The following is a 13,746-nucleotide window of genomic DNA, read 5'->3' on the forward strand; positions in this document are numbered from 1 at the left end:
AGCCCATGCACAAATGTCAATTCATTATTTCCACACAATAATTCACAATTTCTGTTGCGGCAAGCTTATTTTCCTGCTTTGAGAAACTGGTCAAATTGAGATCCTTCACCTGTACCTAGTGCATGAGTAAACATTTTCTCTGCTGTCATTGACATGGTCACAATCATTGACATAGTTATTGTGACACAAGGACCAGCACTTAATCCTAACACACCGTGCTGTTTTAGTATTGTGTTTTTCTTCTTAGGCTGTTTACATCGTATCGTAGGGATCAAACCCATGCTAACTCATGCTGCTTCCTATTGCGTCCCTGCTTCAAAATGGATGTGTATGGCATGCACAGTGTCTGTGATCTGGGAATTGGATTTGGCTTTCAATTTGACATTCCAGCCATTTTACGTTATGGGTATGTTTATTGTAAGCTCCTACATAACACTTTGACTCAACATAGAAGAACTGTGTATCTGTGATACTCATGTCTCTGTGGTCTTCAAAAATAGTTTGTGTGGATGGAAGCAAGAAAATAGAGCTCGGAAGAAAATGTGCTCAAATCTATAACATTTATGTGGGGTTGTTATCCTTTTGTGTGTTTATCCCTGTGTTTTGTGGTTCTGTGTGTCAAGGTGTGTCTACTTTTAGCTGAACATTGGTATTTTCCAAAGATGTTGAAAGGTATTTTCCAGAACGCTCTTTTGACAACTGTTGCTCTCTCTCTCTCTCTCTCTTTCTCCCCATTCTCCCTCTCTCCCTAACTCTCTCTGTTTCTCTACAGGACCTTGGTGCGGGAGCTCCACCTGACAGGAACTGGAAAGGAATTGCTATTGCTCTGCTGGTTATTTTGGGGGTCTGCTCTCTTATCACCATGTCTGTCATCCTCCTCACCCCAGGTACGGTATTTGGCATAGATAATAAGTACACTACACCTTGTATATTGACTTAGTTTCAGTACTCAGCTGTTCATCAACATCCTCAATTTGCTGCAGTTTATAACAGTTTATGCTGAGTGACGTACTCAGAAATCTTTGGAATGACTCACAGATGAACAGAGACCACATTGTCCCCTGGTGCTCCAGACAATTTAAAACCCCTTGAGTATCTGATGGGCGAGCTATCTATTGCATTTGGCTGCCACATCATTTACAAACCGAAGTGCTTTGTAGTTATCCAGCCCGGGCCAACATGGCTGACATTCAAAATCATTTGGCCCTTCTCTCTCTGCACAATTAGCATCTGTCCTTGTCAACAGTAGTTTACAAATGGCTTAACAACATCCTCTCATTAATGGCTTAACATTTTACGGTTAAAACATGTTTCCGAAAGCTATTTATTAGACATTGTTAATGTTGTACATTATTATTGTAGCTGGAATATATACATAGGCCCGTTATCAACAACCATCACTCCTGTGTTCCAATTGTTGTGTTAGCTAATCCAAGTGAATCATTTTAAAAGGCTAATTGATCATTGGACAACCCTTTTGCAATTATGTTAGCACAGCTGAAAACTGTTGTGCTCAATAAAGAAGCAATAAAACTGGACTTCTTTAGACAAGTTGAGTATCTGGAGCATCAGCATTTGTGGGTTCGATTACAGGCTCAAAATGGCCCGAAGCAAATAACTTTCTTCTGAAACTTGTCAGTCTATTCTTGTTCTGAGAAATTAAGGCTATTCCATGCGAGAAATTGCCATGAAACTGAAGATCTCGTACAACGCTGTGTACTACTCTCTTCACAGAACAGCGCAAACTGGCTCTAACTAGAATAAGAAAAGTAGTGGGAGGCCCCGGTGCATAACTGAGCAAGAGGACAAGTACATTAGTACAAGTACATGTCTAGTTTGAGAAACAGGTGCCTCACAAGTCCTCAACTGGCAGCTTCATTAAATAGTACCCGCAAAACACCAGTCTCAACATCAACAGTGAAGAGGTGACTCTGTGATGCTGGTCTTCTAGGCAGAGTTCTTCTGTCCAGTGTCTGTGTTCTTTTGCCCATCTTTTGCTCATCTTGCCTTCTTTTTATTAGCCAAATTAATATTAGCTAAATGAATATACTATAAGGGAAACACTGATCATTTATCTCTCTTTCTCTACTTTTCCTCTCTCTTTCTCTCCCTCACCCCTCCAACCTTCCCTCTCTCTCTGTTAAATGTTTGGCTCCCTCTTCATCTGAATTTTAAAGGTTGCTCAAAGTGTCTGCCTCTAGAGCAGGTGAAGCCGTCCAAGTGCAACCAATCTTCTGATAAGATTTTATCCTGACTTATTTTATTCATAAAGGCTAAAGTAAGCATCATACTCAAGAGTCCCAACAGCTTTAAAAACTGCCCTAGATTAAAGTCCCCGTTTCCAGACCACTCCACATCTCTAGTCCTTGGTATATTAATCTGACTGTAATTTTTCTGACTAAAGCACAGACCTAAGACATTATTAACAGCTGGATGCAACATGTATAGTTACTCTTATACAGCTATATGCTATACGTGGTCCTTCTGTAGCTCAGTTGGTAGAGCATGGCGTTTGTAACGCCAGGGTAGTGGGTTCGATCCCCGGGACCACCCATACGTAGAATGTATGCACACATGACTGTAAGTCGCTTTGGATAAATCTGCTAAATGGCATATATTATTATATTATTATGCTGTAAACAGAACACAATATAAACATAGATCTAGAATCAGATTAACTTACCCACCAATGCTGACCTTGACCAGGAGCAACAACATAATGCTGACCTTAGATCAGTGTCTAGAGGCAACCTCTTGACAGAATATGTCTGGGATAGCTTCTAGGTCAAGACCAAGGAGTCTTGACTTTGATTGGAGACTTACTTGATGACCCTAACTGGGTAACCCCAAGTTCTCGAAAATGTCTTTCAGTTCCTCAGAAAGACTTTGATGCAGCAAGCTTCACAAATTCAATAAAAGAAGCAATACTACATCCCTTTTCCTTTAGTATCATGTGCCTTATTGCTATTATTTGCTCCTTCTGTGAGAGAATAAACAATGCTGGAGACTTCAAAATTGATAATGATTTGATCATTATTGTCACGGCCATCTTCCTGGAAATGACTGGACCAAAGGGCAGCGTGATGAGCGTACATTTCTCTTTATTTGAAATGAATGTCACTAAAAAAACAAGGAACCCACCGTGAAGCTTAATTTGGGCAATCATGCCACTAAGAAAGTCTACCCACAAATGCGAAAGGAAACAAGGCTGCCTAAGTATGATTCCCAATCAGAGACAACGATAGACAGCTGCCCCTGATTCTGAACCACACCCGGCCAAACACAAAGAAATAGAAAACATAGAAATAAAGAAACTAGAATGCCCACCCTAGTCACACACTGGCCTAACCAAAATAGAGAATTAAAGCCTTTCTATGGCCAGGGCGTGAAAATTATTGAGTTCCCAGTGATGATAGTTTGTAATTAATAAAAACATTTTGTGATTTTTTAAAAAGCGGACAGCCAAGCTGGCAGTGATACCAAACTCACAGTGGAAGATCTGTTCAAGCCTGAGTTTGTTGCCCACGACCCGGAGGCCAAATGGATCAACGGTAAGTGCCAACACGTACACCACAATTCTGCCATAGCTGTTGGATGATGGACAATATTGATGGAACTTGGTTGCCATGTTTTAGTGAGCAGAATGTTGTGTGACATGGTGCATGTCCTTACTTCTTTAAACAAGGTGGCGTAGATTGGCAATGACGTCTCACTGTTGGGAGTTTATTGTTGTTGGTCATGTGAATATTTAGTTATTTAAGCATTTTTGTAACTGAACACAAATCGCTGTGGCAGGGTCTGGGGAAAGTATGTGGAGATTATGCCTGCGTCTTTATTTTAAAAGTTAGGCTTCATTGATAGTCTCTCACTTTGGTTTCATTGTTCCCAAAATAACGTAAACAATTATATGTATGTAGTATATACTGTATATGTGGTATGAGTAAGAATGCTTCAAAACACCTAGAAATAAACTGCTTTGTTGGAGACACTTAGCACACTTACACAAAAATAAACACTACCTCAAAATCATGTTAGACATGAACACGATCTTGATATACTGAAAGTCTGCAGTCGGTTGTGCAAAGCGAAAACAAAGGGCTGAGTTGGTTCGACAACAAAAGGATGAATGATCCCTCACCTGCCTTCAACCTTTTTTAAAGTAACTGCCTAGTGTTTCCATATTTCTATGAAATATGACCTATAGTTACTTACAATTTGAGTGAAATAGTTTTCCTTCCCCCCCAAAAAAAGTTTGTTAAAAATCAGCTTTTCTGTTGGAATGGTGTGGGTGTACCCCAACAACAGAATGGTGTGGGTGTACCCCAACAACAGAATGGTGTGGGTGTACCCCAACAACAGAATGGTGTGGGTGTATACCAGTCATTAAAAATATTCACGCAAGTAGACCGCTGATTGGCCAGCTCATCCTCCTTTAGACCGCTGATTGGCCAGCTACTTTAAATGTGGCACATTTATATAATTCATTGTCAAACAAAACCAGGCTTGCATGTCTCATATCCCAGCCTTTGTGTATACCAGCAACTGATTATGCAAATTCAGATACTGAATTTGTACTGTCTTTTCTATCCCTCTGGCACATATTTACATTGTATTGATTCCTTATCTGCTGGATGGGGCTTGTATGTTAAAGTAACAGCCTGGAAGAGCAGATCTCTGAATAAAGCGTGTTAAGTGAAGCAAAAGTGAATCTGATTATGGTTGTGTTGTACAGACAAGATAACGATCACATTGAGATAATGGGACGCCGACTCCCTAAGATGCTCCGGAGAACCAACTTACAATCTGTTTTTCTTTCCTGCTTTCCCGATGCCATTTGGGCTGTTAGTTTCAGATTCCTCTCTGCCCTTAACTGCTTCACTTCGATCGCATGCACCCAATTCGCCACAGGGAAGAAGCAAGGCCTTTCTGTCCATCAATATTTTATCACCTCAGTGAAATTTCTCCACTATCTCCGCACCACCATCTCATTCACAGAGCTGACCTCAGGCTAGAGATAGAGAGAGATAACATTGCGTCAAACCAGTCAGAAAACCAGGTTTACGAGTACGGCATTGAGAATAAATGGGACAAAATGGACCCCAGACAAATAGGATGAGATAACAAATAGACAGTGTGTAATATGGGAGACCTGAAATTGATCATGGTGTGGCTTTGTAGGTTTTAAGATGATCCAGATGAGAGAGAAGCTTTAGATCACTGATGGGCAGCTCCAGTCCTCAGGGGCCTGATTTGTGTTACACTTTTCCCCCCAGCCCTAAAGCTAACACAGCTGATTAATAAACTAATTGCATTCTAAACTGAAGACCATAATTAGTTGAATATTGGAGTCAGGTGTGTGAGGTGGGGCTGGGGCAAAAGTGTGACACCAACGACTGGAGTTGCCCACCTCTGCTTTAAATAGTTTAGATTGGAATCTATACTGTATGTGGCATTGCAAATGTAGATGTGCAAGGTTATAATAAAACTAGGGCTGATGAAGGTAATATGTTAATTACAGTTAATGTTAGATATCTTAAACAGCGTACATTTTTTTTACACATTTAATTGCATCTCCATTCCATCACTCAAAAGTCTGTGTTTCCGCACGGACCCTTTTAAGGGTAACACACAATGCGCTCTGTCTGTGGGTTGTCACTTGTTACCCCAGCCACAAAATGGACTTATATCTTAAGAATTCATGAATACTAAAATTGTCTTTTTGGTCGTAATTTAAGGTTAGGGTTAGGTATAAGGTTAGTAGTGTGGTTAGGGTTAAGGTTAAGTTTAAAATTAGATTTCAAGAAGAGAATTTGTGGAAATAGGCGGGGTTTAGCCTTAATTTTGCTGGGGGAGGAGAGAGAGAAATGGGAGCATACTTAAGATCGCACAGAACACCAGATAAGACAGGAGAATTACACCAGATATGATAGATTGACTCTAGCCCCCAGGCACATAGACTATTGCAACATAGATACTGGAGACTGAGATGGGGGGTTGGGGGACACTGTGGTCCAGTCCAAAGTTATCACCGGACACAGCCAACCAGGCAGGATATAACCCCACCACTTTTCCAAAGCACAGCCCCCACGCCACTAAAGGGATCAACACACTAACTTACTACCCTGAGAGAAGGCTGAGTATAGCCCACGAAGATCTCCCACACTGCACGAGCCCGAGAAGAGTGCGAGCAACAAGTGACTCAACCCCTTTAATAGGACAGATGTAAAGAATCCCAGTGGAGAGAGGGGAGCTAGCCAGGCAGAGACTGCAAGGGTGGTTCGTCACTCCAGTGCTTTGCCGTTCAACGTTGCAACCCTGAGCCGACTACACTCAATCATAGGACCTACTGAAGAGATGTGTCTTCAGTAAAGACTTAAAGGTTGAGACTGAGTCTGCATTTGTAACATGGATCGGTAGACCATTCCATAGAAATGGAGCTCTAGGCCAGCCGCGACCGGGAGACCCATGGGGTGGCGCACAATTGGCCCAGCGTCGTCCGGGTTAGGGGAGGGTTTGGCTGGCAGGGATGTCCTTGTCCCATCGTGCACTAGCGCCTCCGGTGGCGGGCCGGTCGCAGTGCACGCTGACACGGTCGCCAGGTGCACAGTGTTTCCTCCGACACATTGGTGCAGCTAGCTTCTGGGTTAAGTGGGCATTGTTTCAAGAAACAGTGCGGCTTGGTTGAGTTGTGTTTCGGAGGATGCACGGCTCTCGACCTTCGCCTCTCCCGAGTCCGTATGGGAGATGCAGCGATGAGACAAGACTGTCTACCAATTGGATAGCACAAATTGGGGAGAAAAAGGGGTAAACGTTTTTCAACAAGTAGTATTTGGAACTCAATAGGAGAAAGCCCTGCCTCCAGCTGTTTACTTAGAAATTCTAGGAACAATAAGGAGGCCTGCGTCTTGTGACAGTAGCGTGCGTATATGTAGGTATGTACGGCAGGACCAAATTGCCGAGATAGGTAGTAGCTAGTCCATGTAGTACTTTTTAGGTTAGCAATAAAACCTAGATGACCTTGGCTGTGCTGTGTGCTCTCTGTCTCAGTAGCTAGTAGCTGCTGTAAAGTTGATCTTTCTCTCTTGTAGTGCTTAAACGCTCACACCGGTAGAAATACACTTTTTCGAGCTAAAAGACGATGACCAGAGCTTACCTACAGTATGATGTTGCACAACGATTTAAGTCAATAAGTCATCGTTTAGTTGTTTGGGCTTGAAGTGACAAATCCGAAACTGCCCACTTTTTTTTCAGCCTATGTCTTGTTTAAGGGCTGAGTTTTATTTAAATGTTACCACCCATCAGCATTGCATTTTTTATTAATCATAAACTGCCTTTGCTGTACCACAGCCGAAGCCTGGCAGCAGCCTGCCAGCAGCCTACTAAAGGTTGTATCGTGTCAATTACAATGTAGAAAAATGCATATCAGCTATCTTTCAATTGGGTGATAAACACATTCCCAGGTGTTGTTTTAGATAACAGCAAAAACTTAATTTGCTCTTAAGTTATGCTAACTACCAAGCTAACCAGACAATAATGTTTATAATGGTTGAATGCCTATTGATTCAAGTCTAATTTCCCACAATGATTTTAATCCGAACAGGACAATCGTTAAGCTACTGTTTATCTTGTAGTTCTCAGATCAAATATCTAGGAAAATTATCCAAATTTGTGTAACAGTTTGTGACTAGTTAATGTTGAAGAACATGGATAAGTAGGCTAGATCTAACAACTGTATGATATTTTACATGAACTCAGACCTGGCTGATCTGTTGGTATTGTCTTTGAATATTTCCTGAACAAAAATATAAATGCAACAATTTCAAGGTACAGTTCATATAAGAAAATCAGTCAATTGTCTAGGGATTTCACATGCCTGAGCAGGGGTGCATGGGCGGCCCACCCACTGGGAAGCCAGGCCCAGTCAATCAGAAAGAGTTTTATTACAGACAGAATTCCTATTTAGTTTCATTAGCTGTGCGGATGGCTGGTCTCAGACTATCCCGCAGGTGAAGAAGCCGGATGTAGAGGTCCTTTGGTTACACGTAGTCTGCCATTTTTAGTCCGGTTGGACGTACTGCCAAATTCTCTAAAATGACGTTGGAGGCAGCTTATGATAGGAAAGTGAACATTAAAATTCTCCGGCAACAGCCCTGGTGGACATTCCTACAGTTATAGCATGCCAATTCCACAAACTCTCAAAACTTGAGACATCTGTAGCATTGTGTTGTGTGACAAAACTGCACATTTTAAAGTGGCCTTTTTTTGTCCCCAGCACTTGGCACTATATATATATATAGTCTATATTCCATCACGATCTTCAATATACTTTGTATCCCTCATTTACTCAAGTGTTTCCTTGAGCATGCTTGTTTCCTTGAGCATGTTTAATCAACTTCTTGATATGCCACACCTGTGAGGTGGATGGATTATCTTGGCAAAGGAGAAATGCTCATTAACAGCTATGTAAACAAATTTGTGCAATTTTTTTATTTAGAAATAAGTGTATGGAAAATAATTGGGATCTTTTGATTATCTTGTCAAGGGAGAAATGGAAATTTTCAGGCATCTTATTTCAGCTCATGAAACATAGGACCAACACTTTACATGTTGGGTTTATATTTTTGTTCAGTATAGTTTAGTTAGAGTTTTCTTTCCCTTTAATAAAACTATATTATACCTGCAACCCAATGTGATTGTATATCTTTAATTTGGGTCAAATTTGAATAAAAATTTGAATAAAAAATAATGCCAAAATTAGAGAGAAATACACTTCTGGGATATGGGACCAATACTTTACATGTTGCGTTTATATTTTTGTTCAATATAGATTGCAAATGGTGAATATGTGGGATGTATGAAATAGTTGATAGGAGAATCAATGGCAAAGTGTAAATCAAATCAAAGCCTTGATTGATGCTGCCTTTCCTGAGTCCATGAGGCTAAAGATTCCTGTGACAGAGATTAAATACTGTTGCTATGGATGAATGATACAAATTGATGCTAAGAACAGATGAGCTGTTAGATGGAAGGGATAGTTTAAGAGCATAGATGATAAGTGGAATCAGTTCAGTTCCTTTAGCCTTTTATCCCATATCTGTGGTGTCTGATATTGAGTTTTCTTCCAGCCCTCCGAGTGGCAAGTTAGAGTGCCACAAGTCTGAACTGCAGTAACCTAAAAGGATACACATTATGTAAATTGGTGCAGAAGGCCGGGGAGGGTTGACCAATCCAGTTCAAGGTTTTTCTTCATATCCCCAATTAATTCCACAGTCAAAACATACTGTACCAGCCAGTTGAGAAAACAGTTAAAGGGTTATTAATAGGGTGTTCAGCCTCCACAAGCCAGAACAGCTTCAATGCTCCTTGGGAAAGATTCTACGAGTGCCTGGAACTCGATTGGAAGGATGTGACACCCTTCTTTCACAAGAAATTCCATTATTTGGTGTTTTGTTGATGGTGGTGGAAAATGCTGTCTCAGGAGTCCCTCCAGAATCTCCCACAAGTGTTCGTTTGGGTTGAGATCTGGTGACTGACACACACCCTTTAAACCTCAGATGCTCCTTTGTCCTTCTTTCAAAGTCACTGAGATCTCCTCTTCTAGCCACGGCAGCAACTGAGCATTTTTATACATGACCCTAATGTTATGGGATGTTAATTGCTTAATTAACTCAGGAATTACACCTGTGTGGAATCACCGATCTTCAATATACTTTGTATCCCTCATTTACTCAAGTGTTTCCTTGATTGTGGCAGTTATCCTGTATCTACCCAGCGAACATGTTGCTTTCCTACATTAGTTAACATTCCATAATGCCGATACGAATCCCTCTCTCTCTCTCTCTCTCTCTCTCTCTCTCTCTCTCTCTCTCTCTCTCTCTCTCTCTCTCTCTCTCTCTCTCTAGTTGAGGGAAATGACCATTTATGCATCATTGCATGTTGATAATTTGTTATTCTGTGTGACCAGTTAATGAAGAGCAGTATAAACATTACAGGAAGACAACTGGCAAAAGTATGCATATGTGTGAAGTGTGACATAGAATGTGTACCCCAGCTGTTGTTTTCTGTGTGAATTCCTCTTTGTGTGTGTGTGTGTGTGTGTGTCAGCCACGGTCATGCAATGCTCTCTCTTTGTCAGTCTCTATCAGTATTAGCACAGTCTTCCCTTGAGGGCTGAACATCCTCAACCTGCCAGTGACAATCTGGTGGGAAGAGTATGTCACATCAGCTTGCATCTTGTAGTTCAGTAACATAACACATGATGTACCAGTTGGCTCCATTACCCTCTCACGTCCTATCCTTCACTCACCTTACTAGTCAGTTCAGTAACCAGTCAGTTCTTTTACATCCTACATCTACCAGTCAACTCTGTGACATGTTATTTCTGTTACTCCCTCGCATCCAGTCAACTCTCTTAAGCCACGTACCAAGGTTGTGCTGGAGGAAATGAAAACCCGCAAAATGTCGGTAGATTTTGTCATTAGCAGGTAAGAATGGCCAGTGGTCACACAGAGCATTTGGGGTTGGTTAAATTGACAAGAAAGACCACAAAATTATCAGTTTCTCTGGTTTTACTATTTATAGGTATTTGTTTGGGTAAAATTAGCATTTTTGTTTTATTATTTAAACTATAAACTATTTAGAGCATTTATTTGCAGAAAATGACAACTGGTCAAAATAACCAAATAGATGCAGTGTTTTCAGACCTCAAATAATGCAAAGAAAATAAGTTCATATTAATTATTAAACAACATAATGCTAATGTTTTAAGTTCTAATCAATAGCCTATAATGTGTTTTGTCTATGTGTATCTTTTATCATCATTTTAGCTTTCCAGTAAATAAATATTCAACTAAGATTGGTGTGGTACGAACTCATCGGTGAGACACGGGTCCGTGCAGATTCACGGACTATACGACGTTCAGAACGAGATTGTAGAGGTAACTGGTAAATTAGCGGCTGTTGTAAAATCGATATTCTGATATTCTTTGAGTTAATTTGGGAAATAGAAACTAGAAACGTTTAATCATTCGATGAACAACAGTCGTCACATTAACTAATACAACGTCAAGACAACATGTACAGCGGGGCAAAAAAGTATTTAGTCAGCCACCAATTGTGCAAGTTCTCCCACTTAAAAAGATGAGAGAGGCCTGTAATTTTCATTATATATTTCATTATAGGCACACTTCAACTATGACAGACAAAATGAGAAAAAAAATCCAGAAAATCACATTGTAGGATTTTTTATGAATTTATTTGCAAATTATGGTGGAAAAGAAGTATTTGGTCAATAACAAAAGTTCATCTCAATATTTTGTTATATACACTTTTTTGGCATTGACAGAGGTCAAACATTTTCTGTAAGTCTTCACAAGGTTTTCACACACTGTTGCTGGTATTTTGGCCCATTCCCCCATGCAGATCTCCTCTAGAGCAGTGATGTTTTGGGGCTGTTGCTGGGCAACACGGACTTTTAACTCCCTCCAAAGATTTTCTATGGGGTTGAGCTCTGGAGACTGGCTAGGCCACTCCAGGACCTTGAATTGCGTCTTACGAAGCCACTCCTTCGTTGCCCGGGCGGTGTGTATGGGATCATTGTCATGCTGAAAGACCCAGCCACGTTTCAATGCCTTTGCTGATGGAAGGAGGTTTTCACTCAAAATCTCACGATACATGGCCCCATTCATTCTTTCCTTTACACGGATCAGTCGTCCTGGTCCCTTTGCATAAAAACAGTCCCAAAGCATGATGTTTCCACCCCCATGCTTCACAGTAGGTATGGTGTTCTATTTTATCTACCTGCCACACTGGCTGGTGGACCGAAAAGTGAATTTCCCATCCTGTCTGTAACATGTCAATTCTGTTCCTCCCTCACATCCAGTCAACTCTGTTACTCTGTATCATGTCAGTTTGCTAATCCCTCACATCCAGTCAACTCTGTTACTCTGTACCAAGTCAGTTCTGTTACTTCCTCTTATGCAGTCAACCCTGCTACTCTGTAACATGTCAGTTCTGTTACTTCCTCATATCCAGTCAACTCTGTTACACTGTAACATGTCAATTTGCTAATCCCTCACATCCAATCAACTCTGTTACTCTGTACCAAGTCAGTTCTGTTACTTGCTCATATCCAGTCAACTCTGTTACTCTGTAACATGTCAGTTTGCTACTCCCTCACATCCAGTCAACTCTGTTGCTCTGTACCATGTCAGTTCTATTACTTCCTTTCTTCCAGTCCTCTCATATAGGCATACAATCATTCCCATTATTTTTCTTACACCATTAGTCTGTTCCATGTGTTTATATCCTTTTTTGTTATACTGTATTTGTATTGTACAATTCGTAAGGCTATTATATGTAGAAAAGTTGTTGAAAACGACATTAGAATGACCGTAATCTCGTTTCTAGACACTAGTTTCCGCCCAAATGCGTGAAGAGTCTGGTAGACCAAACATCAAACTTGGCCTTTCTTAGCAAATACAGAAAGTCCTGGAAAAACTCCCGGTGCATAGGCATTGGCTTAATCTACCAAACAATCCTTTCCCACCACACCTTCCTCCTTGCCTCACAGTCATGTTATTTGCTCAAATTAAATGACAAATATTTTATTCAGAACAGTTCTGAACTGTGTGTGTCACACTCACTGCCCAGCCGTCTGCTTCATCTTGGTTCCCCTCACAGTAACCTTTAACCGCACCTATATTCTCTAATTTACCTGATAAGCTCCGTAATTAAGTCACTATATTCGTCTGCCCCTTTGCCATTAAGAAGCCAGAGGTAAAGAACAGCCTCAATCTTGTCAGCTGCCAATGATCAGTAGAGCAGGATGCAAAGAACAGATCAGAAACAAGTAAAAAGGTACCAAGGCGTCCCTCTTATAATGTTTTTCCTCTTGCATGCTTCTGCAGCATCGTTCTCTGGGGTTAATGAGAAATCCCATGCTTCGGTGCCTGCCATTAATTAACGTTTAAGAATCCCCAAGCGGCGCTGTAGGGCATAATAGTAAGGGAGAATGTGCCAGGCTTTTGTGTGTTTGTGTGTGTGTATGCATATGTGTGTCTGTGTGTGTGCGAGGGCATTAAAATTGCATAATTTAGCGCTTAAGCAGCTCCAGCAGTGCAGGCAGCCAGCCACAGCTGGATGGAGGGAGGGGAAAAAGGGAGAAACAAGAGAACGGGTGTAATATCCTTACACCTCTCTCATCCTTCCCACATAGACAAATATTCTGTTTTGAAATGCTGCCTCATTTGTGCAACATCCTCCAATGTCAGTCACCTGTGGTGTAGAGGCCTCTATAAAATGTTTGTATTTGCTATTATTCTCCAGCTATTGCAAGGTTACTGTGACACCAATAAATTCTAGCAAGTGCGGGCACACCCATTATCCCTATTCTGAATGACTATGAAAGAAATAGGAAGACAGATATACTTCCAGAGATGCGAGAGAGTTAAAGAGAGCATAGTATATATTTTAGAGAAATACATTTTCTACAAACTGTGATGTGGAAACAGAACAGAAGCAGAGCGTGAGATTGAGTTAGGGGAAAAGTGAGACATCTCTCTTGGTCTCTGGTGTTCTAGGCCCGTGGTGTTCCTCACACCCATATGTGGCAGGTGGGAATGACTGCCTCGATCTCCTGTTGATTCCATTTATTGGAATCGGTAATCTCCTGTCGATACTGGCCAGACATTTGGTCTCCAGCCCAGTTGATTCCCATTGATTTCCCAATTCCATAACAGGGAATAG

The 13,746-nt window shown here is 41.1% G+C and overlaps 1 protein-coding gene across 2 annotated transcripts in view; it reads left to right on the top strand.

Annotated features, from left to right (window-relative positions):
• The window catches only part of LOC118385916 (inactive dipeptidyl peptidase 10-like), a 263,791-nt gene that overhangs the window by 162,541 nt on the left and 87,504 nt on the right, over positions 1 to 13,746 (top strand). For both annotated transcript variants that reach the window (XM_035773157.2, XM_035773158.2), the window contains exons 2-3: positions 773 to 887; positions 3,456 to 3,551. In XM_035773157.2, coding sequence (XP_035629050.1) covers positions 773 to 887; positions 3,456 to 3,551 — 211 coding nt within the window. The remainder of the gene's footprint in view (positions 1 to 772; positions 888 to 3,455; positions 3,552 to 13,746) is intronic.

Source organism: Oncorhynchus keta, chromosome 7 (assembly GCF_023373465.1).
Source record: "Oncorhynchus keta strain PuntledgeMale-10-30-2019 chromosome 7, Oket_V2, whole genome shotgun sequence".
NCBI classification, from domain to species: Eukaryota; Metazoa; Chordata; class Actinopteri; order Salmoniformes; family Salmonidae; genus Oncorhynchus; species Oncorhynchus keta.